Source organism: Dromiciops gliroides, chromosome 1, assembly GCF_019393635.1.
Source record: "Dromiciops gliroides isolate mDroGli1 chromosome 1, mDroGli1.pri, whole genome shotgun sequence".
NCBI lineage: Eukaryota > Metazoa > Chordata > Mammalia > Microbiotheria > Microbiotheriidae > Dromiciops > Dromiciops gliroides.
The window spans coordinates 358,355,852-358,383,410 of NC_057861.1; the positions used below are offsets into that span (position 1 = coordinate 358,355,852).

General features: G+C 37.6%; 2 protein-coding genes across 2 annotated transcripts in view; both read left to right on the forward strand.

The window, feature by feature from the left end:
* Positions 1–4,125: 4,125 nt before the first annotated feature.
* On the forward strand, positions 4,126–17,971 carry LOC122749170 (triple functional domain protein-like). Its single transcript, XM_043995387.1, has 4 exons — positions 4,126–4,254; positions 12,149–12,343; positions 15,854–16,366; positions 17,918–17,971. Exons 2-4 carry the CDS (start codon positions 12,263–12,265, stop codon positions 17,969–17,971), a joined length of 648 nt encoding a protein of 215 aa, XP_043851322.1. The 5' UTR covers positions 4,126–4,254; positions 12,149–12,262.
* TRIO (trio Rho guanine nucleotide exchange factor) overlaps positions 16,228–27,559 on the forward strand; it is a 274,256-nt gene continuing 262,924 nt past the window's right edge. The window contains exons 1-3 of the mRNA XM_043979301.1: positions 16,228–16,366; positions 17,918–18,040; positions 25,475–25,666. Coding sequence (XP_043835236.1) covers positions 17,996–18,040; positions 25,475–25,666 — 237 coding nt within the window. The 5' untranslated portion in view covers positions 16,228–16,366; positions 17,918–17,995. The remainder of the gene's footprint in view (positions 16,367–17,917; positions 18,041–25,474; positions 25,667–27,559) is intronic.

The following is a 27,559-nucleotide window of genomic DNA, read 5'->3' on the forward strand; positions in this document are numbered from 1 at the left end:
ACTCTTCTGTGCCATTGCATTGGTGAGAAGAATATAGTCCATCACAGTAGATCAACACTCAATGTTGATGATACTGTGTACAATGTTCTTCTAGTTCTGCTCATCTCACTCATCATCAGCCCACTCAAGACCCTCCAGGTTTCTCTGAACTCCTCCTGCTCATTGTTTCTTATAGCACAATAGTATTCCATTGTATTCATATACCACAACTTGTCCAGCCATTCCCCAATTGATGGGCACCCCCTCAACTTCCAATTCCTTGCCACCACGTAAAGAGCAGCTATAAATATGTCTGTACATGTGGGTCCCTTTCCCCCTTCCATGATCTCTTTGGGAAAAAGACCCAAAAGTGGTATTGCTGGGTCAAAGGGTATGCACAGCTTTATCGCCCTTTGGGCATAATTCCAAATTGCTCTCCAGAATGGTTGGATCAGTTCACAGCTCCACCAACAATGGATTAGTGTTCCAATTTTCCCACAGCTCAGAGAAGTAACTGTTAAAGGGAAGAAGGCAGAAGAAACCTTTCATGACCTTCAGCTGTGGAGTTAATGGGATGGCTTTCCTGTATGTCTGCATTTGTGTTCATGATCCCCAATTTTTTTTTAAGTCTCTGGGAAAGTTTTATCTTTGGGCCTATGCTCTGAGCTACCTAGGCCTTAAATAACATTAGTGCCAAAATTGCTTGGGGTACCAGTAAAATCATCACATTCACTTTTCATGAGAGGTTGGCATAGAAACTAAATACAAAGTAATTGTGGAGTGAGCAGATAAAGAAGCAGAGGCAATACATGTAGTTTACTATGTCAAGAAGTTTGCCGACAAAGAGAAGCAAGAGGATGTTAGCTTGAGGATGGTTTTAGGACAAAAGAGACTTTCGTGTGTTTGTAGTCTTAAGGATGATGTAGTAGAGGGAGATATTGAAAATGTACTAGCTTAGCGAGGTGGTGAATGGGACTATATTATCAGGAAGACAGGAAGTGATATGATCAAAGGTACAAGGACAGGGATTACAAGGCAGTCACCTTGTGTGGGCTTATTGAACAGTTTAGAGAAAAGGAAGAGGGGAGTTAGAGAAGTTAATATATATGTGGTTCAGAGGAAAGAATACTGGATTTAGAGGCATAAGACTTGCGTTCAAATCCTACCTCTCTCACTTATTACATTTATGATCATGACTTTTTCTTATTAGACTCAGATTTCTCAATTATAAAACAAAAGGTATTGATTATATGGCCACCAACACCTCATCTTTGCTCTAAATGTATGATTATATAATGACTTCAGTCTTTTCAGTAATAATAGGAAGTGAGGTCATCTACTGAGAATGAATTGGAAGGGAGTCTAATAGGGGGCTAAAAAGGATAAAGGAATATCCAATCATCATTGGGAATGTGATAGTAAGAGATGAGCAAAATAATTGTCAAGCAACAAGGCTGAGGTTACATAGCATACATTTGTAGTGGACATGCTCAGCATAGTTTTAGGAACTTCCTTAGCAGCATTTGTCTTCTGAGAAACAAGGGCAAAGTAGGTAGGTATTAGAAATTTCCCAGTTTAAGCCTTGGGAGGAGGGCATATTAAAAGTAAAGAAAAAAGCACCAATGTAATGGCCGATCATAGGGATAATAGTAAGGTGGAGTGGGGACCAAAAAGGTGTTGATAGACAGGGGCAAAAAGGAGAGATTGAGGGACTAGCAGTGGCAATCCAGTCAAGTCAATAAGCATTATATATCAGGGACAGTGCTAAGGGATGAGGATTACAAGCAAGAGCAAAAACTGCTAAGGGAGGAAAGTAGGAGAAGTAGAAAGACAGTAAGGAAATTGCTGCAAGAGAGGGACATTTCAAAGTTCAAGATCTTGGAGGCCAAATAGTTCTAAACTGTTATTTCTTTTGTTTTTGGTGCTGTTGTTTTTCTTTTTTGAGGTTTTTCCTTTTTGCTCTGATTCTTCTCTTATAACATGACTAATGCAGAAATATGTTTACTGTTATATATATGTATGTATGTATGTATGTATGTATATATATATAAAACCTATATCAGATTACTTGCTGTTTTGTGGAGGGGGGAAGGAGAAAAATTTGAAATTGGAAATCTTATAAAAACAAATGTTGAAAACTAAAGTAGTTCTATATGATACTGATATCCAAGTTGTGTTAGGGAGTGTGTTGGCTGAAGTAGAATGAAAATGGGAGAAGAATTTCAAAGACTTGTTATAGAAAGGTCTTCAGTGCAGATAGCACACTCTCTAAGGATGATAGGGTTGCTAAAGAAACCTTAAAGTTAGGGGTCAGATTTTGGAAAAAGGTGTGAGAATTTCTACATGGTGGCTTAATGACAGAGATTTGGGGAGACAGAGATTTGGCTTGAAATTTGAAGCAGAAGAGGTTGTTGAATTAGGGTGACAGAACTAGGACTTGGTAGTGGTAGTAGGGAGCAATGTGCATGTTGACTCTATCTCTAATCCTTGCTGATCAAAAGTTGTGGTAAAAAGATTAGTAAATTGGAGAAGGCTGCCATTGGTAGGAAGTTTTCAAATCAATCATATGAGAGGATGTTGAGTACTTTCAAAGAATTATTAGTAGAGGCAAATGGTGCAGTGGAAGGAAAAAGGAAAGATGACTTGGATCCAAATATCACTTCAAATTTTACCATAGAACCCTGGATCTCAGTTCCCTAATATGAAAAATGGGAGGTCTAGACTAGATGTCTTCCTGAGGTCCTTTCCCATTCTAAATCTGTGGTCTTCTGACAATGCAATGAAGTCCAAACTCTTTATCCTTTTGTATTCAAGGGTCTCCATTGTTTGGATTCAAGCTATTCTAAAATCATTATCTTTAGTCACCTTAACATCCTCACTAACCTATTCATTTAGTCTATTTCCAGTCAATCAATCAACTGTCATTTGTTAAGTACTTACTACTATATGCTGGAGCAGCTAGGTTGTGCAGTGAATAGAGAGCTAGGCCTGGAGTCAGGAAGACTTTAATTCAAATCCAGTGACACATACTAGTTGTGTGATTCTGGGAAAGTCACTTAACCCTGTTTGCCTCAGTGTCCTCATCTGTAAAATGACCTGGAAAAGGAAACAGCAAACCATTCCAGTATCTTTACAAAGAAAATTCCAAATGGGGTTACAAAGAGTTGGACATGACTGAAATGACTGAACAACAATAGCAGCTATGTGCTAAGCATTCCAACTGTTCCCTATCCAAATCCTACCTATTTTGGAAAGTCCAATTCTGACCTTTCTTCCTTTATGATAAAACTTTTCTTGAGCACCCCCATCCGGAAGTAAATTTCCTTTCCTGAACTTACAGAGCATTCTCTTCGTCCCTGATTAAAGTTCACACATTGCATTGTTATTCATTTCCCCAACTAGATTATAAGCACCTTGAGTATATGGATGTGTGTGTGTGTGTGTGTGCGCGCGCGCGTGCACACACGCTTTCTAAGTTTCAGATCTCTCATTGGTAACACTTGAATAATACTTTAAGGACTTACCTCAGGGGGCTGTTGAGGTTCAAATGAGCTACTGTATGTAAGAATCTCTGCAAACCTTAAAGCTCCAGATAAATGCCAGCTATTTCACACATTTTTCAGAGCCATCAGCATTGGTTACAACACCTGCAGGGAGAGTTGTTTTCCATCCTTTTTCTTTCAGGGCTAGAAGCAGAATTTTCCTTTGGTAGAAAAGAGAGGATTTAAGTCTACCGAAGGTGAACTTATTCTGGATATCCACACATTAAACTCTTTTCTTCCAAAATGAAAATTCATTCTTCTAGATGAGGAAAGAACAAAACACATTGAAAAGACAGTTCATGTAACGGCACACTGTGAATGGTATGCAGGGCTGTGTGGTGACCCACTGACATTTTTCATTCGATGAGCTGCCAAGAGATTAGAAATAGCCTTGGCATGCCTACGATAAAACAAGGACTCTTGGCTGTTGGCATTGCTGTACCTGACTGCTGCTTTTGATTAAAATGAGCTTTTCACAGTATGTCTTGTATCATTCTGTTGGATGGAGATGAAGTCTTTAAAAAAATCCAAAAGCAGAGTCATGTTTCCTTTTGGTTTGCTTTTATTGCTTTCTGTGTATTTTATTTTCTAAGTATTTTCTGAATGTTTGTTTTTCAGGTGGTAGAGATAAACGTGGAGGTCCTATTTTAACCTTTCCAGCTCGCAGCAATCATGATAGAATACGACAGGAGGATCTGAGGAGACTCATTTCATACCTAGCCTGTATTCCTAGGTAAGTTGTGACTTCTCTCTTGTAATTTGTAAAAGGTAAAACATTATGGTAATTTACTTAATCTGACTAGTGTGTAACTTTTTATGGTGCCATCATTTTTCCAGTCACCCAGGAGTGTATCATCCTTATTGTTTCTTTGTCACTTCCCATATCAGTTCAGTATCTGCATCTTGTTTTTTGGATCTCCAAAATATCTCTTTCATCACTCTTGTCTTTTTTATTCCCAAAACCACAACCCCAATTCAGACCCTCATTGCCTAATGCCTGAATTATTGCAATAATTCATTACCTGCTCTCCTATTTTAGGTGCTCCCATTTCCAAAGTTATCCCACAAATTGCAACCAGATTAGTCTTCTGATGAACGCTCCAATCACATCACTCCTGGACCCTTCGAAAACCTTCACTGACTCCCCATTGATTCTTAGATACATTATTCACAATGTGATCTTTAGAAATTCAATGAACTTCCCTAAATTATAGATTTTCCTCATCTGTGAAGTGAGGATTATACTAATGGTGCTACCTATCTACCTCACAGAAGGCTGTGGTGAGGAAAGTGCTTTGCAAACCAGGAAGCTCTAGAGAAAATGTGAACTGCTATTATGTTTAGCCTGGTTTTCAAAATCTTCACAATCTGGCTGTAGCTTTCTTTTGCCTTATCTCCTCACTTTTCATGTACTTTATGTTGAAGCCAAACTTGATTAGCCACCCCAAAACAACTATATTTTCTTGCTTCTGCATCTTTGGTCATATCAGCCTTATGTCTTAAAGACTGTCTTCCCTACCCTTCACCCCCAGCTCCCAAGTCTACCTGTTAAAAACCTATCTTTTATTATCACCTTCATATGAAACTTTCCCTGGTCCCCCACATTTGTAAGTAATTTCTTCCTGTCCTCTCCCCACCCCCGCCAAATTAATGAACTGTCATAGAACTTTTTCATAATTTTTTTTACAGATTTATCCTATAATATTTGGTGTTGCAGTAATTTTTGTGTTTTCTCTTTGAAATTGATTATAGATTCCTTGGGAGTATAGTATGTACCGTTGTCATCTTTTTTTCTATCCTTATGCCTAGTAAAAAAAGGTCTTTATATAATAGGCACCCAATTAATGTTTTTTGATAAATTATTGGTCCCCATCAGCCACTTATACTCACAATATTTTCTTTAATTTTTTTTAGTTAATGTTTCTAACACACTTCTTGTTGCTTCATTAACATAGATCAAAATAGGGGAAAGTAGAATATCCTGGTGACAAACCATGTTCTGATTTAACCAGATCGCAAAGTAGCCCATTGGGAGGAGAAATCTTAGTCACATGTTGCTTATCTACTGAAATCCCTTTTATTAGGGTACTAGTGGGATAATAATCAAAATTTAATTTACTGTCATTAACAAAAACACAGAGTATGGATGGATGGGTGGATGGGTGGATGGCACACTGGGTAGAAGTGTAGCCTTGGGGAACACCTTGGTTCAAGTTCTGCCTTTGATAAATACTAATTTTGTGACCATGGACAAGTCACTTTACCTCTCAAGTACTCCCGAAATAATTCTCTTAAAACTATAATAAGTTGTAGAACATTTTGCAATCTACATTGGTGGAGGGAGTTTTCACTCTGATGAAGTCACAGATGTAGACCAAACAAGCAAAACTACAAATACCATTCTCTGCCCCTTTCTGTCACTGACCATATTATAAATATATTCAATTAAGCCAAAGCATCAGATGTGTAGAAGCTATTGCCCCCCCCATATGTGTGTGTGTGTGTTTTGCAAGAGACAAAACCTCTAAAGTATAAATTCCCCTTTAAGCATCAATTACTTCTGAAAATTTCTGACAGCTTATTTCATAACAGTTGTGCCTGTGGTTTCAGTGGGTATGAATACAGGTATTTAGAAAAAATAAACAGCTTCTTTTCCCCATAGGTCTCCCAGCAGTCTTGGTGAGAGGTATTAGTAGAGCCTAACTTTATAAAGGATGCTATCTTTTTGAAGAATCCATTTATTCTTATTCTTGTTAAATGTTTTTTTAAGCTAATTTATAGGACAGCTAGCAAAAAAGGGGGAAAAATTAGGTAATTAATTCACTGGGAACTTCTTCTTTCTTCCTCCTCAGCTCACCTCACTCAGATGCCTCCCAATACTATCTCCTTCTTTATCTCTGTCTCACATGAAGAGGTAGAAATTTTGCCTGATCTCTAATCTGTGTGAACTTGGGCAAATTATTTAACTTCTCTTTGTTCCAGTTTCCATATATATAAAATGAGGGAGTTGGTCCTGTCTAACTCTAAGTCTATATCAAGTGTCTGAGGCCAGATTTGAACTCAGATCCCCCTGAATCCAGGACTGGTGCACCACCTAGCTGCCTCCTGTTTTCTTCTTTTACATCCTTTTCTCTAGTTTAAACATCTATTCCTCATATGATATAATTTCTAGATTCTTCACCATCCTGGTCATTCCTCTGAATATATTTCAGTTTATTAATGTCTCTTTAAAATGTCAGCCACAGTTCTCTAGATTCAATCTGAACAGAATAGAAGACTATTGAGGGGGGCTTTCACTTCTGTCTTATTCTACTTTATTTATTGTTCCCCTCACCTGCTTCTCTTTGGTGCTAACAGGTGAAATTCACAGTGAAATGCCTTTATTAATCTTCTAGGGGAACAGATAGCTAGAAAACTCTTGTTCTTTGCCATTGAAGATTTAAGGTTACAGCAACAATTATAATAATACAAATTCTGGTACTTTTCTAGTTTTGATTGAATTTTCCCTTATCTGGACTTTTAACTTTTCAGCAAACTCTGGCCCAAATGTATTCTGGGACATTTCACTTTTTTTAAAAGAATAATATACTTCATAAGTAATCTGATCTGACATAGTGCTTCTTCTCTTCCATAAGGTCACAGTTACTGTAGATTGAAGACTTGAGTTCAGCTTCATCCCTTGATTTTCACACAGGAAATAATTTTCTTCATCTCTATGCCCAGTAAAGTAGAACATCTGTTGCTATGGATAACTATTTTGATGAAAAAAAAAGAAGAAGAAAAGTACATTGAGTGAGAACATCAGTGTTAAATTGGGATTCTGTCTATCTTAAAGGAAAGGAAGGACTGTGGGCAAAGTGCCTTTGGAAACAACTGACAAATAGGCAGATGTGTGTCATATAGCACATGTCTTGAACTAAGGACCATTATATGAATGTCTGGCATGTAACCACTCTCTTGCTAGGGACTGTGCATGTTGATTAGGTGCCTATAAATACAAACCAGCCTCTTAGATGGCTGTAATTCATTGCTCTTTAAATAGCACCTCATTTTCTACTTGGAAAAAAATAATGTATTAGGAGTGAGATGCACAGTTAGCACTGTTAAACTACTCTTTTTGAAGCAACCGGGTAGTAACTGTTTGATAGGTGGAGAGCATGAATAGTTAAACCTTCTTTTGAGAGTACAGAATACTTGGCAAGTTTTGGATAATCTCTAATCTACTGTTTTCCAAGTTTTCAGTTGGAATTATTCAGAATTCTTTCTCAGACTTTTTCAAATAAGAAAGCTTTGTAGTGTTGTATAGGTTATACTAAGAGGAAGACTGTCTATAATAGAATCTATCTTGACCTAATGAAGATTAATATTTAAAGTACAGGGGACCATAAACCAACTAATAAAGCGTAAGGCTGCAAGTTTTCTGATGACATTTATTTGGTACTTGTTGCATAGGGTTAAGTACTTCCTTCAGTAGCAATAGCATTCTAGAGTACATCATAGAATTAGTAGCACTTTATTATATTCCCTAATAGAGTTCTGTGCTTTGACCTATGTAAACCTAAAGTAAATATTTGAATGAGAACTAGCTTGCTGAGCCCCATTAAAACTTAATGAGGGGCGGCTAGGTGGCGCAGTGGATAAAGCATCGGCCCTGGAGTCAGAGTACCTGAGTTCAAATCCCGGCCTCAGACACTTAACACTTACTAACTGTGTGACCCTGGGCAAGTCACTTAACCCCAATTGTCTCACTTAAAAAAAAAAAAAAAAAGAAAGAAAGAAAAAAACTTTATGAGATGGGGGCAGCTAGGTGGCGCAGTGGTTAAAGCACTGGCCTTGGATTCAGGAGGACCTGAGTTCAAATCCAGCCTCAGACACTTAACACTTACTAGCTGTGTGACCCTGGGTAAGTCACTTAACCTTCATTGCGCAGCAAAAAAACAAACAAACAAAAAAACAAACTTAATGAGACTCAGATCAATTGATTTTGATGGCCCTGGTTGACTTTAACATATGTAAATGTGCTATATGTTTTGCAAATTAGGCCATGAAGCACAAAATGTTCCCATTTATACTGTTACTTGCATTGAAATTTCCTAACAGAGGGTAGACTGGGAGTTGAAGGAGAGTGAGTTACATGAGTACCAACAGTTTTAAATGGGAATCAGTCATTTAGGGAATTTTAATGAAAGGGAATAATATGATAACTCCTGCCAAATTTATCTTTTTCTTTTTCTTTAATCACTCTGCTTCATTGAATCTAAGCAGGTATGACTGAAATTACACACTATGAAAAATATGCTGATAAGAACTTATTCTTAACTCATTTTGTCATTCGCATAGGAATATAGGTATATATGAACTCTAACCATAATCTTTTACAATGTAAAGATTCATCATGTTATAAATTGAAATAAGAACCAAGTGGGTTAGAGTTTACATCTGTTTGCACATATATGTGTTGCATATGAATGTATTATTTTTTAGCATTCTGTGGTAAAGGGCACAGAGAAGATAATTTAAAGATGTAATTAAGCAGAAAACCCACTCTTAGGTGTAGCATTTAGTTTCACAAAATTTAAATTTAGGCAGTTTCCAAGGTTGATTGCCTAAGGCTAGATGTCAGATGATTTCTTCTTTGTCTCAGTAAAGCAGTGGTTCCAAATTAGGTGAAACCTAAAATTATCATTGGCATTCACATAGTACTTTGGTATTTTCAAAGTGCTTTACAATCATTACCTAGCTAATGACCTGGCTCCAACACCATTAGACCACACAAGCTGTTTTGAAAGACTGTGTATAGTGAGGATTAGAACTGTCCTTAACTGTGATATAGTTGGAAACCATCACAAAGACTTCCCTATTACACCTGAGGCTGTTAACAAGCAACATGCACTTCTTTTCTGCCTGGATTTAAAGGAAATTTAAGCAAAAATTGACTGTAAATTATCTATATCTCTTATATGTGTGTATATCTGTATCTATATAGTCTGACTATAACATTTTGTATAATATCTTTATATCTGTGTCTTATACTTTCATGAACCACAAGTGACCTCTGTTTACCTCAATTTCCTTGACTGTAAAGTGGGAACAGCACTACTTCAGGTTTGTGAGGCTCAACTGTAAAGTACTGAGCACAGTGCTTGGCATGTAGTAGATGCTCTCTTAATGTTTATTCCCTTCACTTCCCCTATAAGTCAGCCATCAAGGAAAGATGTTGCTCATTGATTGAAATAAATCTTGAAAAATGGAGGGCACAAATTGCTTGCTCCTACTCTTTTTTCTTGAAGATTTTATATATCTAACTGTTTTGCCATAGAGCCTTAATAAAGAGATTAAAAGAAGTATGGCAAAGAAAGTAGGGGAAGTCTTGAAAAATTTATGAGAGGGATGACTTCTCCATCTTGAATTAGCAAAATAACATTGCAGACTAGAAATTTTTATTGTTTTAGAGTAAATATTTTAATAAAAATTATTTTTTATGACCATCCATGTGTGCCAAAAGTCCTATAGTCTTTTCCCCCTAGAGAACTCTTTTCTCCTCCCTTCAGAGATACAGGAAAATGTTATGTCTATTTGTTAATGTAAATTTGGATGATTCCCAGAGGGCTCTGGTCAAACCTCATTTGGGGGGGCAGCTAGGCTAGGGTGGCGCAGTGGATATAAAGCACTGGCCTGGGATTCAGGAGAGTACCTGAGTTCAAATCCGGCCTCAGACACTTGACAGTTACAGCCTGTGTGACCCTGGGCAAGTCACTTAACCCCCCATTGCCCCTGGCCCCCCCCCAAAAAAAAACCCACATCTTCATTTGGATTGTTATTTCCGTTCTCTGAGTCAAGGATTTTTGGTTGCTTGATTGGTTGGTTTCTAAATGAATTTGTAATTTATGAATAATGATATCATCTATATACATTTTGAAAAATAGCAAACATGTTTGTGGGAGAAATTGATTCAATTTATGGAAGGCATTAGGTTATTTATTATATTGAGTTATTTAAGGAGATGAACCCCCTGCAGTTTCTTTATCATTCACTAGTTGGGAAACAGCTGGTTTCATAAGATCATAGATTTAGTCCTAGAAGAGTGTCTATGGTCATTAGAGACTTGTAGATGCAGTATAGTGGAAAAAGACACGGGCTCGATACCAGAGAGACCCTTGGTTAAAACTGTTAGTACCACATATGTAGTGGATTGATATATTATGCTTTCTCCCTTTTTTATTTTAAAAATTAATTGGATTTTTTATTAATAACTTAATCATCACCACTATTTCAATATAAGAAGAAAAGCTTTTATATGAACCCATGAACTTGTTAAGTCTCTATAGTATATGTTATATGTAATACGGTAGTAACAAAACTCATTTGGATCCCCTCGTGAACAATTTTTAAGTATTTCAAAAACTAATTTATGGATGTTCTCTTTTTTTAAAATAATCAGTATTCTAAATTTGTTGCCTCTCTCATTGAAGCTGACCTCCATACCTACCTATTTTTAATCTTCCTCTTTTTCTTATCTATAGATTTTATCCTTTGGAGGCAATGCGGGGTTAAGTGACTTGTCTAGGGTCACACAGCTTGTAAGTGTTTGGGGTCAGATTTGAATTCAGTTACTCCCTGACTCAATGAGATGGGTGCTCTATTCACTCTGCCACCCAGTTGCCCTAGTTGTAGATTTTAAAAAAATTATTTGTAAATTTTTTTCAAAGTATTACTAAGTAATTTTATTTTTTTTAAAGTAATATAACATTTTTATTTGTAGTTTGGGGTTTTAATTTTTATCCCTCCTTCCCTCCCTCCCCTCCCCGCCCCTGGACACAGTAAGTGATCAGATATAGGCCTATACATGGTCAGTGTGTAGATTTTTTAAAATCTCCCAAAGTTGTTTAAATTCTAAACCAGTACTGACTTTGACTTCCTATGTCTCCAGACATTTTGTCAGGTAAAATTGTTTGAGGCCTCCCTTATGGCAACTATATTATATCAGTGAGATTTTTTTTTTTCAGGAAATGATGAACAGTCAAGGTTAGTATCTTTGGTTTGCTTCCCCCCCTGCCCATGTCTTCTACCTCCATCCTTTGGGAGCATCAATACTTCATTTGAACAGGTCAGGTTCTAAACTATTGTGTACAGTGTCACTGTCATTGTTATATTTTTCTTCTGATGTACAATTTTACCTTTTCCTAATTAGTATGATGATGTGTTTGGACATGGACCATTGATTTTTTATTTGCCTTCCATTTCAATAACCATTGAATTTTTTTTCCTTCCTTGCTTCCTACAATTACTTCCTTCCCTCCCTCCCTTCTCCTCCCTTCCTTTCTTCTTCTTTCTTTTTCTCCATGTTCACCTTGGACATCTGGAATAAAATGTTCATCATATATATGTTTATAAAGTTTTCATTCCAAACTTTCTCTCTTTCGTTGGTTTCTGTAGCACTGTTCCTCTACATTCTCCTGATATTCTGACTGCACTGAAGTACCAAGTACAATTATCAAAAAATGAACAATCATCTCTTGAATAATTGAATATCATTGTAGTTATATATAAAGTTACTAGTGTGGCATATGGCTATTTAGTTTACCTCTGCTGTATTGTATTTATTTTTTTATTTCCTTTTTCCACAGTGAAGAAGTCTGTAAACGAGGATTCACAGTTATTGTGGACATGCGTGGATCCAAATGGGACTCTATTAAGCCCTCTACTGAAGATTTTGCAAGAGTCCTTTCCTTGTTGTATTCATGTCTGCACTGATAATCAAGCCAGACAACTTTTGGCAGAAACAGAGGACTAACTTTGGCAGTTCTAAATTTGAATTTGAGGTAATCTTCTACTGTAGCAAGGCTGGCCAAACTGATGGTCATGCTTAATAATATGATGACTCTTCATCAATTTAGTCAGGGAGTAGTTATATTTTATAAACTCATTAAACTTGTAGTGTCTATTCTAATGTACACCTAAGGATATATTCTTGGATACTGCTTAAAAGTGAATGGAGGAGGGGGCAGCTATGTGGCGCAGTGGAATTAAAGCACCAGCCCTGGATTCAGGAGGACCTGAGCTCTAATCCGGCCTCAGACACTTGACACTTACTAGCTGTGTGACCCTGGGCAAGTCACTTAACCCCCATTGCCCTGCAAAAAAAAAAAAAGTGAATGGAGATTGGGAAGAGGGAGTGAGAGAAATGGGGGAGGAGCTGGGTTACAGTTGAACATTCTGTGAACCAAATAATGTGACATTTTTACTAGAAAAGAAGGCTTTTGCCTTTTAATTAGTTTGATGGAATTTTTGCACTCCAAATAGGCAATGTATTAGTCGTATTGGGTAAAAGGATTACCAACGTATGCCTCTAAAGAGGGAGAACCAAAAAGCAACAGAGTGACTCTAGTTTTCTTGTGGTTAAAAAGTGTTTAACAGAATGCTGTGCCCCTTGCAGCTCCCAAGATGCTGACCCAAGTGATGGTAATGAGGAGAGTGGTCTAGCATGTTTAGTTGCTTTGATTAGGAATCCTTTTCACAGGCATGAAAAAGTGGTGTGGTGAAGAGAAGGGTGTTCCTTTAACGATATGTAGACTTGACTTTAAGGCTAGTTAGAAGCATCTCCTTAAAGGTCACATAATCCTAGTTGACTTAACTGTGAGCCTCCTAAACAATGGAGTAAATACTAGTCCTAAATGGGCCAATTTTCTTTTTCCACCCCATTTTCACCTCCTGACTTCTACTAAGGTACTAACATCCCTTGAGGTAGTTTAATGAGGTGATATGGAACAAAGAATTCTACTCTTCTATGAATGTTTTTAACTGGACTTAATTGCTTGTATAAGCTTTAGGGTATTTTCTTTTTCCTGGTAGATTTTTACTTCAAACAGTTTTGGCCCAAAGTTATGTCCAGTATAAGGGTTAAGTATTACTGTTGGTGCATTTCTGCCCCACTCTCCCTCATCTCTCCATTTTGTTTGTTTTATATTGATCTTTCATCTTGAAAATTGCCAATATGGAATCAGTATAGACTAGGAAATGAAGCTTCACCAGCTTGGGTGTAAGAAGATTGAAATCAGTCAGCTTTCATCTTGTACATGGCTTATACTTCTTAACATTCAAAAGGAAAGGAATCGTCATTGTGTGACATTTTACAAAATTTTAATAAAGAATTTCTCATAAAAATAGACACCCCAAAGCAGGTACATTTCTTTATATATACTGCCTCATTCTCCAATAGAAATGGGGGAAAATGGTGATTTGGCAGTGCAATTCCTGCAAAACTTGAGGGCATTCTACTGATCCTGTCTCTGTACTTTTGAAGTCTTCTTCACCAGTTTTTCCGTCACTGTATACTTATATTGTCTCACCTCTCTTTGATGGATTGTGCAGGTGATTGCTTACATGATTTTGCCTTCAGGAAGCTATTAAAAGTCATTGCAGGGGCAGCTAGGTGGCGCAGTGGATAAAGCACCAGCCCTGGATTCAGGAGTTCCTGAGTTCAATCTGGCCTCAGACACTTGATACTTACTAGCCTGTGTGACCTTGGGCAAGTCACTTAACCCCCACTGCCCTGAAAAAACAAAAACAAAAACAAAACAAAAAAAAAGTCATTGCAGATAAATCTGGCTCCCTAGGGATGGGACTTAACCTGCAGCAACATTTGCAGGCACCAAATATTGGTTTAAGAAAAAGTCTCAAGATCTGAATCTTTTGTCTGGTGCTGAGCTTTAACTTGTAAACTGATGCTAAGTCTGGTTTGCTGGGCATTTGGAGGCAGGAACCAAACCAGGACCAGGACCAAAATGATCTCATCTCAAACCCATTTTTATATCCTGGATACAACTAGTTTATATGAGGATCCTAGTGTATTTTACTAGTTGACTTATATACACTAGTTTATATGAACTAGTAAGGTGGTTTATATGAGTAAACTAGTTTCAATTGGCTGTTTTGTTTCACAACTTGTCTCCTTTTTCCTTTTCTTTTCTCTATGACGCCTCTTCTGTAAAGCACAAAAGATTAGTCCTATTTTACAACTACCTAGGTTGAAGTTAAGATCATAGATTTATTTCTTGCTTGAGTAATAATTGACTAAAACTTTCCATATTTTTTCATCAGGTTAGAATATAATACAGATTGGTAAGGCCCCTAAGAGCCATGGATTTATGGATGGAAGGGAGCTTAGAGATCATTTAAGCAAATCCCCCTCATTTTACAATTGAAGAGGTTCAATGAGAGTGAAGTAATCTACGTGAAGTCATGTAGACATTGAGGCCTAGTCAAGTTGACAACAGGTGCTCTGTCCCCTACTTCAGCCTTTTTTCCTTGCACCCAGCTAACCTAGTAAACTTATTCACTTTTTAAAAGAAAAGTAGATAGTTAGCACTCCTTATGCTTTGTGGAAGGGGAAGGGGATAAGTATTTATGTAGCACCTACTGTGTGCCAGGCACACACTGTGCTAAGCTCATCATTTCCATTGCCTAGATACATTATTTTTTCTAGATTCAGCAGGTTGTTTTATGGTCTTTAGCTGTTCATGCCTCATCCTTTATAGGGTAGAGGAAATGGGAGCAGAAGAACTATGAAGTTTGTTTGGCAGAAGCCCATACAACCAATAACTGAAGGATCAGAAGACAAAAAGTGTCAGTCCATGGACTGGAAATAACTTTGGAAAAGACCGAAGGCAGGATTTTTTTTTTTTAAATAAGATATTAGATCTACAAATTCAAGGATCCTCAAAGGCCATTTACTACAGACTTCTTATGTTACAAAAGAGGAAACTGAGTCCCAGTGATCTTCGGTGACTTTACCCACATCCCTATAGTTCATAAGTGTCAGGTTGTCTGGCCATGTTCTCTATAGCCAGGTTTCTTTCCATTTTCCTACCATATGGGCCCCAGAGTTTTCAGTAGGGAGAGAGATGGTTATAATGGCACAGTTTATAAAGGAGAGAGTCTGGAGGTCAAGAAACTAGTGGAGGTACAATTCTATTGCATCTGCTTATGCTACCATTTTGGTAACTCATGTCATGGTTAAATAGCCTCCAGTTAGTTAATATCAGCATTTCTCAGAAGGAAACTAATTGATCTCTGATCAAAATATGTCAGGTCCCACAAATGGGATGTTCTCTCTAAACATTTACGTGATGCTTTTATGAATTCACCCTCTTGCTGACCATGCTCCTTTTATTTTTATGGGGAAGGAACCAAAGTATGTCTTTATTTTTTTGTCCCATAAATAAATTAAGTTTTAAAATCCACAACAGAGCAACAAAAATTGTGCTAAAATTACAATACACAAATGTGCGAATTCTTTGTTTATTCATACATGTTTTTTTTTTTCCCTTAAGACAAATATGGTCTCTTTAGAAGGCCTTACCAAAGTAGTTGATCCTTCTCAGCTAACACCTGAATTTGAGGGCTGCCTGGAATATAACCATGAAGAATGGATAGAAATCAGAGTGGCTTTTGAAGACTACATTAGCAATGCAACACACATGTTATCTAGGCTGGAAGAACTGCAGGACATCCTAGCAAAGAAGGAGCTGCCTCAGGATTTGGAAGGAGCTCGGAACATGATTGAGGAACATTCTCAGCTAAAGAAGAAAGTTATCAAGGCCCCCATAGAGGACTTAGATCTGGAGGGGCAGAAACTACTCCAGCGGATACAGAGCAGCGATAGCTTTCCCAAAAAGAACTCTGGGTCAGGGAATGCAGACTTGCAGAATCTCTTACCAAAGTGTCCACCCATGTTGGATAGACTGCACTCAACACGGCAGCATCTGCATCAGATGTGGCATGTGAGGAAGCTAAAACTGGACCAGTGCTTTCAGCTGAGGCTATTTGAACAGGATGCTGAAAAGGTAAAAGAGAGAGAAACAAAATGTGAATGGGAGGGAAGCAGGGAGCAGTGCCCTCATTCCTCATGACCAGATTTTAGTTTAGCTGGTTTAGTGAAATAAGAGAAAGAATAAAACCTGGAAAGGCTAGTCTGGACTAGTTCTATTTGTTAAAAATCCAGGTAGTTCCTATTTAGGGGATGTCATTTAACCACATTTTTCATTTTTATTCAAATTGTTATGAAAAGTCACCTTAGAAATTTTTATTGAATAGTTACTGACAGTTTGGTTTTTGAGTGCCATGTGGGGTAGGACAATGTATTGTTTTAATTATATGAAAGGATTATTTGTAGAATTATACTGCTGAAAGCAATTAGATGTGTTTACTGTTAATGACTAATATCCATAAAAGTGGTGATAGAACATTATGAAGTTTTCTAACAGAGGGCCACTTACTGGAATGAATAAATCTTATAAAAATGGTTGTTTGAGTAATATAAAAAATAAGTACCCACCGTGTCATGTTTTATTCTTATATTTTAGACAGAACAATTGTGTGAAAGTCAACCCTAGGCATTTACTTGCTAATTCAACTGCAATGATATGTGAAAATAGAGCATTTATTTATAGAAATGTGTTGTGAGCCTGAACATGGGGTGAGTTAGTCCTCTTAATTTGTGTTCATTGAAATTTCTTCATGGATGGAGGATATTTTGTAGTCTGGAGAAAATAAGATCTACATCTGTGAAACAAAACAATTATTTGTAAGTGATGTAGACCCACATGATATACAGTAGTGTTTTGAAATAGTTAATGTGTATATTATTTCTGGTTTTTCTTTTTGTTTTTTTTTTAAGTAGTGTTGTCTTCCTCTGCTTATGGGGAAAACAGATCACTGACTCTGGGACTGTGGTTCAAGTCTAACCAGCTGTTAATTGATATTCATTTCCTAGTCCCCATAACCATTCCCTTGAGCATAATGATCCTTCCTTTGCAATTGACAACTTTTTCTCATGAGCATCTGAATGGAAATCCCATGGAAGCTATCATCTTTGCTTGCAATGTTCCTCTTGTAAGGAAGAACCTAATTCTAATAACCTAGCCACATACTGAAATCCATTCAAAAGCTTGAAATTCTTTATTATTTGGTTACTTTATCTTAGGAATAATGAGTGAAAGCTGAGGAGAGGTTTAGTGAGAACACTGTACTATGTTAGCTCTGGGTCTAGACCTGGCCTTGTCACTTTTCATTTGTGTAACCTTAAAGAGCTAATTAAACTTCCCTTGACCTCAGTTTTATCCTCTGCAAATTATGGAGATTGGATTAGGTGACCTATAATATTCCTCTCATCTCTTAAGTTCTCTGACATGCAGCTCACAGTGATTGACGTATACTTCTATTGACTTATGATATGTTTTCTCAGTAGAATTTAATCCTCTGAAGCCAAATGCTGCATTCTGTGAGGATTGTAGGCCATTCATATTAGCCTGGTGCTAGTGTACCTGAATGTGATGCCATTGTGTTTTGCAGAGTGATCTTAAATTGTTTGGATTTTTTTTTCCCCCTTTTGATAGATGTTTGACTGGATCAACACACAACAAAGGCCTGTTCTTAAACAGCTACACTGAGATTGGAACAAGCATCCACATGCTATGGAGCTTCAGACACAGCACAATCACTTTGCCATGAATTGTATGGTAAGATATTCTCAGATAGCTTTATATCCTGAGTGTGATGGTAGCCTGGACCTGTGAGAAAGAATATTGTACTTTCAGGAGGCACTTAAGCAGAACTGTCTCCAGGCAACTCAGGAAGAAATGTTATATTACAGCATTTTTAGAATTGCCTTTTGAATGTAGCAGCCTTTCCCTAAATATGGCTTGTTTTCCCTATACTTCAATTTAATTAAGTAGATTTTTAAATTAAAAAAAAAAACAAAACAAGAATAGGAAAGGAAGGGGCAGCTAGGTGACACAGTGGATAAAGCACTGGCCCTGGATTCAGGAGTACCTGAGTTCAAATCCGGCTGACACTTACTATTTTGTGTGACCCTGAGCAAGTCACTTAACCCCCATAGCCCTGCACAAACAAAACAAAACAAAGAATAGGAAAGGAAAAAAAAAAGTAAACTGATGAAATTAAAACTGAAGCTTTTCCAGCTCAGAATGGTAAATTCTTAAGCCATGGTTGCAAGCCATCCTTACAATATAGGAGCCCACAGTGAAGCATTGTGATGATCTACAAAGCAGACAGAGGTTTACACAAAGATATATTATGCCTGGCAGATGGCATTGAGATGAGAGCCAAGCTATTATGGTGTCATTCAGATCCAACATCATGGTCACCTGAGGGGAAGACTCCTGAAAATATGAATTCATTCAGGCCCTCATTGAGGGATTCTATTCCAGGTTTCTAATTGATATCTTGAATCATCTGGGTTACCTAGAGTTGGAGCTCATTGATGTGGCCTTGTTAAAATAATTTTTGTGGGTCTCACAGATGACAGTGGAGTCATCCTGGGACTGCTGGGCCAAATCTCTGGCTCTATCCATGGATGAAAATCTGATGAAGCCTAATGACCCCTTTTCAGAAAGTTTTTAAATGAATACAATAAAGCATGTAGGAATACAAGGGAATCCAATTATGTCAAAATATAGTTATCAAATTTTTTTAAAAAAAGAAAAATTCATAGGTCTTCAGGTTAAGAACCTCTGAATTACAGCAATTAATTAGTCTAGTGGATCAACTTTTGTTGAATAATTCATAGAGCAAAGTTCTAGGTCAAGCCTCTTATGATAACCCACTATCCAACAATTAATCTTAAGTTAACAACACTTACCTGGACAAAAAGACATCTTGGACCTGGGGAGTATTTGTATGATGATCACAGTGTTGAATGATTAAAAAAAAAATCAATAACTTTTAAGAAATGGCCCTATAGTGGGGTAGGCTAAACTCAAAACTATTTTTGAAGGGGTTGTGGTCACTAACATCTGTGAGAATCAGGAAAGATTTCATATATTAGCTAGTACTTGAGCACTGTCTTGAAAGAAACCAGGGATTCCAAGAGGTGGAAGTGTGGAAGAAATGCATTCTAGGCATGAGAGAAAGCCAGTATAAAAGCATGTGTGAGGAGGCAGGGCAACGGACACTGGATTTTGGAGTCTGAGGACTTGGATTCAGATTCCCACTTTATCACTTCATGCCTACATGACTTTAGGCAAGTCACTTACCCTCTTTGGGCCTCAGTTTCTAAATCTCTAAAATGAGAGGTTGGGACTCAATGACCTCTAAGATCCTTTCATCTCTAAACCTATTATCCTGTGTTGTAAGTGAAAGAGATATGTATTTCTTTTACTTTGCTTCCTTCTTTATATAAAACAGGTTCTGAGTATGAAGTTCCTTTTAATTCTGATGTTTCCTTTACCATAAAAATTGTTACCTAAGACTAACTTAAACTACCTGTGAATAATATTTATCCACAGAGGTCATTGTAAAGAATTGCCTGGGATTTTGAAAGTTAGATTTATGCTTGGTCACTTTGTTTTCAAAGGTCTGACAGCCAGTGCCCATTAAAGATGGAAGACTTTCTCCCTTTTTTAAAAAATGGTGCGGGGGGGGGGGGGGGGAGGGCAGCTTGGTGATGCAGTAGATAAAGCACTGGCCCTGGATTCAGGAGGACCTGAGTTCAAATCCGGCCTCAGACACTTGACACTTACTAGCTGTGTGACCCTGAGCAAGTCATTTAACCCTCATTGCCCCACCAAAAATAAAATAATAATAGGACAGAATTTGTGGTGTAGGTATGGGGAATTGAATCTGTAGATAAAAGGAGTAAATGAGACAAATACTTTCCTCCCTAAACATAATGACCTCTCTTCACATGTTGCATGAATTGTTCCTTTCTGTAGTCAGATAGATGGAAAATATCGTTGCTTTGGCAGACTGCCCTAGAGAAGGCAAAAGGGTATCTTATCCTAGGAAAAGCAATATTTGAGTAAACACTACATTGTACTGAACAATGGAGCTGACGATGGATAAAGCTAAATGGTCCAGAAGAGAAAACTTCAGAAAAGAACAGGGTGCCTGGATCCACATTCTGAAAGTTGCCTGGTCTTTTGGTCGATTAAATTTGTATCCTGTCCAGCCTCTCTTCTTCTAAGGGATGGAATTTAACACCACTTGTTATTTTCTAGGAAATAATTAAAGTTAGGAAGAGGAAGACAGATGTGTTATCTCATTTATAATGTTTATTTAAGAGTGCCCAGGTTTTGCCATGGCAGTCAGTAATCTCTAATGATGCCAGTTGGATTAGGGCTGAGAAGAGGCGCTGAGAAGAGGCCCTTACGACTCAGAGCACTCCATTCTCTCAATGTCCCTGCTGCCCTGGGCCTTAGCAGGCCTGAGTCTAGCCATGCCAGCCCTTCCCAGAGAAGCATAGCAGTTTGTGGTTTGCCACTTTGGTGTCTGGATTATCTCAAGTGGGACTACTATGGGTCAGGAAAGAATTGGAACTGCCACTGTGCCATCTATACATGGCATAATGTCCCAATATTGAGCCCCACAATCCATTGTAGATGCTTTGGCAAAATGTTTAAACCTCTTGCCCTGGAAGAGAGTGGCTCTCCTCCAGGCCTTTTTGCTTTTATTCTCAAAAAGTCCTCATGGATGGGGTTTCCTCTTTGTCTGAGGCTTTCCAGAAATTCTGCCCAAGGCAAGAAGGGATGAGCTGACAGCTAGCCTAAGGCTGCTTATAGTCTTATCATAAGTTCCAGCTTTGATAAATACATGCATTAAACTTGTTTCCCTCTTCTGCTCATTTGGCCTGCCTTCAGGCCTCTGAGGCCAACTTTCCATTAGTTCTTCATTTAGCCATGCCTCTTCTCAATATTATTGAAGAACATTATTGGATTCAAAGAAATAATATGCAGAGTAAGTATCATGCTTTTCTTTGACAGTTTGTTCCTATCAAGGATTGTAAGGCAGCACAGTGAAAATGCTGGGTCTTTTTTTCTTATGTTCTCATGTCTGCTTAGCTTTCAGGAGAATCCCACAAGTAGATTGGGTTCATAATTTTATAGATGATGAGATGGGGGGTTTTTGAGAAGCTAAGTGACTTGCCGAGAGTTTGAGTAAATTCAAATCCAGGTGTCGTGACTGCAAATCCAGCACTCCACACTAAACCAGAAGTATGTTACATTCAGGGAACCAGATTAAATGTAATTGGAAATATTTAACAAAATAAGTCAAAATACTGTAGAACCTGGATCATGTTAATATGTGGTTTTCTAAGTCAATATGTGGCCCACCAGAGATCATTATTTACAGTTTAGTGGCCCCTGTTTCTGTTTGAGTTTAAACACCACTGCATCATAGCACATTGCATCTCGTGTATGCAATAAATGCAGGTGAATTGATCCTGTAGGCTTTGGGGAGCCAGTGAAGGTTTTAGAGCTAAGAAGGTAAGATATAATCATACCTTCTTGAGCATTCCCTTTCATTTAACTCAGGGAAAAGAAAAATGAATAGGTATGACCATCTCTCTGGAGATTAAGGGCCTGTTCTGAGGCATTTAGAACTCTATTAATATTTATAGAAACTGGGGGCAGCTAGGTTGTGCAGTGGAGCTTGAGGGAAGGATATTGTCTATTTTATCTTGTAGTATCCCTAGATGATCTAGATTTGGGTCAACTCTGCAGTGTGGGTCTATTCTGTTATAAACAAAGAAACAATCTGTCACTAACTGTGAACCAGAATGTAAATTGGCCCTTGGGTAAGGAAATTTGAGATAAATTTTTGGAACATTCAGTCTTGTAGAGACTTCTTAGAAAAGCATCTTGCTATTATGCTAACTCAGACTATTGCCTTTCTAGAAGTATTTTGCCTTAGCTAATCACAGGAGGCACATTTAATCTACCTATCAAACACTCTGATAGCTCTAGGAATGCTGCTCTTTCTTAATTTAAGAAAAATACCTTGTCTCTAATCCTCCCTCTGCAAACCAGATTGTTTTTAAAAATCAAAGGAAAATAAAATGTATAAACTGCTAAATATGAGTGACTGGGAAGGAACATCTCATGGTGTAAGTCCTCATTATAGCCAAAGTACCCTTCCCCCCCCAATCCTGCCTCTGTGCTCCCCCTTAAAAAAAAAAGAGAGAGAGAATCTTTGCTTTTTTTTTTTTCCTTCCCGTCTTTATACCAAGAATGCAATAACAGTTTCCTCCTTTAAAGATGAAAACAGTTCTCATTTTATGTCCTGCAGGACATCATGACACACTGAAAAGGACACAGGGTATGGAGTCAAGTTCATTTTTCGGTCATGATACATATGGTCTGGGTGACTAAGGGCAACTTACTAAACCTCACTGGGCTTCAGTTTCTTCATCTATAAAATGAGTGGGTGGGACTAGGGTGGGACAATTATTCAACAAGCATTAAACACCTATTATTTACCCAAAACTACTGGGCACTGAGGCTTCAATAACAGGCATAAAACAGTATGATAGTCCTTTCCAACTTTGAATCAATGCACTGGTCAGACTTACAAAATAAAGAGAAAGGAGGGAAGGAGAAAGGGAGAGAGGGAAGAAGGAACAAAAGCTTTGCTTTGTGCCAGCACTGCACTAAGGACTTTAAAAATATTATCTTATTTGATCCTCTCATCAGCTTGGGAAGTAGGTGCTATTCTTGTCACATTTTATTTGAGGAACTGAGACAGAGGTTAAGTGACTTGCCCAGGATTACATGGCTAGTACATATCTGAGGTCAGATTTCAATTCAGGGCTTTCTGACTCTAGGCCTATGTGCCACCAGGCTAGGCAGGGTAAACATTTTTTATGCATCATTGTGTATAAACTTTGTGAAAGCAGAGATTATTTCAATTTTGTCTTCATCGTTTTTGTCTTATAGCAGCATTATACACATAGGAGCACTTTATAAATGTTAATGGAATTGAATTAAACTACCGTATTCATGTTTATGTCAACCTATGTTATTTATGAGGGTCTTCCTATGTCCTTTATATTGTGCTAAGTCTTAAGACACATAATAAGTAGAGATGTTAAAGGAGGTGATTTGTTTAAGATGATATTAATACATAGGAAACAATAAGTGATCAAATGAAATACTAAATGGCAAGGTACCCATGGAATTAAGGAGAGCAGGAGGTCAATATGAACAATTCTTATGAATAGGACTCAGCAAATACATAATATGGGCTGGCCCAAACCATTACATCATTAAAAATTCGAGAAATGTTTCTGTACTTTGCAAAACCACCTGGTAGGCATGCCCTTTGATGGAAGAGTAATGTAAAGAACAGTTTTATTATCTCTTGACTTAAAGTATGCAAAATAAACAAAGCAGAGGGCCCCATTAGAAGGTATTTGTGAGACTTAAGCATTTAGAGATTTGCCTTATTGAATTTTAAAGGTAGTGGAACTATTTCACAGGTGGCTTAATTTTATTTACCTTACAGTAAGAGTTAATGACATTGGGGCAGCTAAGTGGCGCAGTGGATAAAGCACTGGCTCTGGATTCAGGAGTACCAGAGTTCAAGTCAGGCCTCAGACATTTGACACTTACTAGCTGTGTGACCCTGGGCAAGTCACTTAACCCTCCTTGCCCCCCTTTAAAAAAAAAAGAGTTTTTCTAGATATATGTCTAGTTCAGATCTGGAAACTATTAAAAAATTAAACAAATATACTCAAATACTTGAGTATATTCATGATCTTTGCTAATGTGGGTATTCTCTTCTAAACCTGCAGATTGTTACCCTTTTTTATCCTGTGTGATTCTTGTTCATGTCACTTATGAATCCTCCTTGAAGGATGTCCCCTGTTTTTCTATCATTCCATGCTTTTGTTGCTTCTTCCCTCAGTTTTGGGATCTGTTTTCCCTCATACTTGCCACCTCACCGGACCCCCTCATTTTCTGATCATATTTTGGGGGACAGATTTTCAATTAATCAGACATTTATTAAGCACCTACTTCCTGCACAGGAAACATAGTGCTAGTACTGGGAATACAAAGACAAAAGTAAAAGACACAGTCACTGCCTCAAGGTACTTGCATTCATTCAATCAAGAAGAATGATTATATCTTCTACTTCTTGCAAGCAAGTTATCTTTGGAAATAAGTTGCAGCCCACCATGCTTCTCTACATTGGCCTTGGATCACCTTCATTTTTAATTCTTCAGAGATTATGGTGTTCCATGCTTTATAGGCATGTGGTTCATCAGCAGAAAATTAGTATTAGTATTTTTTTTTATTTTTAAGAATTTATGTTTATAATCGGGGGTTCTTGGGCATGTAGGGATTTTTTTCATAATTATTGTTGAAGCACAATTAGTTTTCTTTGTAATCCTATGTATTTTATTATATGATGTCCATCAGTTCTACCATCCTGTCAAAGGGGCCTTGACCCGAAAAAGTTATCAACTTTTGCACTTTTTAAAAATTTTGTGCCCTCCCCATTCATCTCACTTTCTGACAAAAACCCAGTTGAACCCAAAGACAGAAATTCAAATAATAAGCTGAAAATTAGAAAACAAATAAGGATTTTTGTTTCTTATCTCAATTTTGTATCTTGGGAGAAAATAGAGTTTTCTTTCTCAGCACACATTCTCCTCATCTCCATGAAGCATCTTAAGCTTGCCCAGAATGGAGGGCTTGTGTGACAACAAATAGCCTTTGGTTGCTAAGTAAAGATTTTCAGTTTTTGGGTTCTCGTTAGAATCTGAAACATCAGGTTTCTTTAGCTCTGTGGGACTACTTGTCAGTAGGCTTGCCATCTGGATGGTGTTCAGTATTCAAGGCCAAAGAGTGAGTAATATTATATTTATATGTGCACATATGTGTGTGTATGATTGCTTTCTACTTAACAATTATGCTTTTCAGCCCAGCTGATCTTTCATTTTACAGTTTTAAATATAGAAATTAATGGTAATATTCTGTGGAAATCCAGACAGAAAATAATGTAAACCAGGTTATTCTCCTATTATACATCTGATACTTGGATGAGTAGGTTGGATTGGGGGAGGGGGGGCAGGGAACCATCTGGATTTCTTAGAAAGAAGTGTCTTTTGTTTGTCCTATTCTAATGGATCCTATTTTTCCCCCCTTCTGTAGAATGTGTATGTAAACATAAACCGCATCATGTCAGTAGCAAATCGCTTGGTAGAGTCTGGCCATTATGCTTCTCAGCAGATTAAGCAGATTGCCAATCAGCTGGAGCAAGAGTGGAAGGCTTTTGCTGCAGCCCTAGATGAACGAAGCACCTTGCTGGATATGTCCTCTATCTTTCACCAGAAGGCTGAGAAGGTCAGTGCTTGGATATACCAAAAGACTGTAACTATACATGTTTTATATTCTATTTCACCAATTGTAGCTCAAAACATAAAGTCGTGAGACCACACTGTTATAAGAGACAATCATCTTGAAAATTTTTTGTGGGAGTTAATGTAAAAAGCACATTATTCAGATCAGAAGCTCTGGGTTCAATTCCTGACCCTGCCCCACTCATTAACTGTGACTTTGGGGATCCTAATTTTTGTCCTCTGTAAAATGGGTCAGTAAGAACAATGACTGCTTCATGTACCTCATGGGGTTATTTCAAGGTTCATTGATTAATGTGAAGTAATTTGTAAGCTTAAATCTCTACATAGTTGTAAGCTTAGTTTTATTGCATTTGCATGAGGTGTTTGCCCTAGATTGCTTCATTTCTAACTTATTCTTGAATATCTTTATTGTGACCGTAAATTGAGTTTTGTGTGTGGTTTACTGGTTTTTGCAAATATACCTGGTTTAAAGAAAACTTTTTTGGGGGAAAAATTTAAATTTTAAAAAAAGCTTAGAAAAACATTCTCTTCTCCCACCCCCTCCAATTTCCTTTGTCCATGTTACTAAAAACAATAAATGAATGTGATGAGGAGATGAGTCAGGCTTTATACATGGATGGTGAAGTGGATCTACTTATTATATAGAAACAGAAACTCTTGGTTAATTTTTCAGCTATCTACCTACCCAAGGAACTATGGGATCACTGTTCTAATCTGTAAAATGGTCACATACCTACATTATTGAGATGTTTTCAGGTCTGAAGGAGAATGATGTATGTAAAGCAGTTTTTTAATAAAGATAAATTTGAGTTATTTTCAAATGTAAAATGTCACCCTCAGAAGCCTCTAACTCTTAGTAATGAATGTGGTAAGGAGTAAACTTAGCCAATTTACTTTTAGCTAAGAAGTTTTCAGATTTCTTATTCAGGAATAATTCGGGGGGAAAGGAAGGGGAAAAGCCCAGCTTTAAGAGGCATCATTGCCCAGATTGACTTCCAAGACAGAAGTCTAGTTTGATATTATCCTTTGTGGAAGACTGCTGAAGTCGATATAAGTAAGATAAAGGGCTGAGTTTGCATGGGGTTTCAGCAAGCCAGTAAATGAGGTTGCACAAGAAACTAATTAGCAGTGATCTCAGTTATCACAATCCAAGTAAAAAGCTGGAAAGAAGATTGCCTATTACTTAGCGCAGAAGAACTCATAGCAGCTTGCATGAAAAAGCTGTGAGTGGGAATCCTCTAGCCTCACAAGTACAGCTATTTCTGCTTAGCAGCAGAATAAACAAAGAAAGAGAACAAAGCTGCTTCGCTTGTAATGGTCACTTAATGGAGCACAAAGAGTGGGAACCAATCACAATCTAAGGTGATCTATATAAACCTGAGGAGTTCAGACAGAATAAGTTGCTTGGTGGATTTGAAAATATGCTAAATATGGCATAGGTTTAGTAGGATTTTTGTTTTGTTTTGTTTTTTGTTTTGGGGGTTTTTTTTGCAGGGCAGTGAGGGTTAAGTGACTTGCCCAGGGTCACACAGCTTAGTGCATGTCAAGTGTCTGAGGCCAGATTTGAATTCAGGTCCTCCTGAATCCAAGGCTGGTGCTTTATCCACGGCGCCACCTAGCTGCCCCCGGTTTAGTAGGATTTTTTTAAAAATTGGAGGTTTTCATGTAATAGTGAGTAAAAACTAGAAAGGTTAATCTGTGTTCACTTCAGTTTTTTTAATGGTATAAAAATTTACCCACACAGTATTGGCCCTGGATTCAGGAGGAGCTGAGTTCAAATCTGGCCTCAGACACTTGACACGCACTAGCTGTGTGACCCTGGGCAAGTCACTAAACCCTCCTTGCCCCCCAAACATTAACAACAATAAAACAAAAA

Coding starts and splice junctions, on each gene's coding strand:
- LOC122749170 (XM_043995387.1), top strand. CDS start 12,263: ATGTCTGCACTGATAATCAAGCCAGACAACTTTTGGCAGAAACAGAGG. Junction 12,344..15,853: donor GTTCTAAATTTGAATTTGAG/GTAATCTTCTAC, acceptor TTTTCCCTTAAG/ACAAATATGGTCTCTTTAGA. Junction 16,367..17,917: donor TTGAACAGGATGCTGAAAAG/GTAAAAGAGAGA, acceptor CCCTTTTGATAG/ATGTTTGACTGGATCAACAC.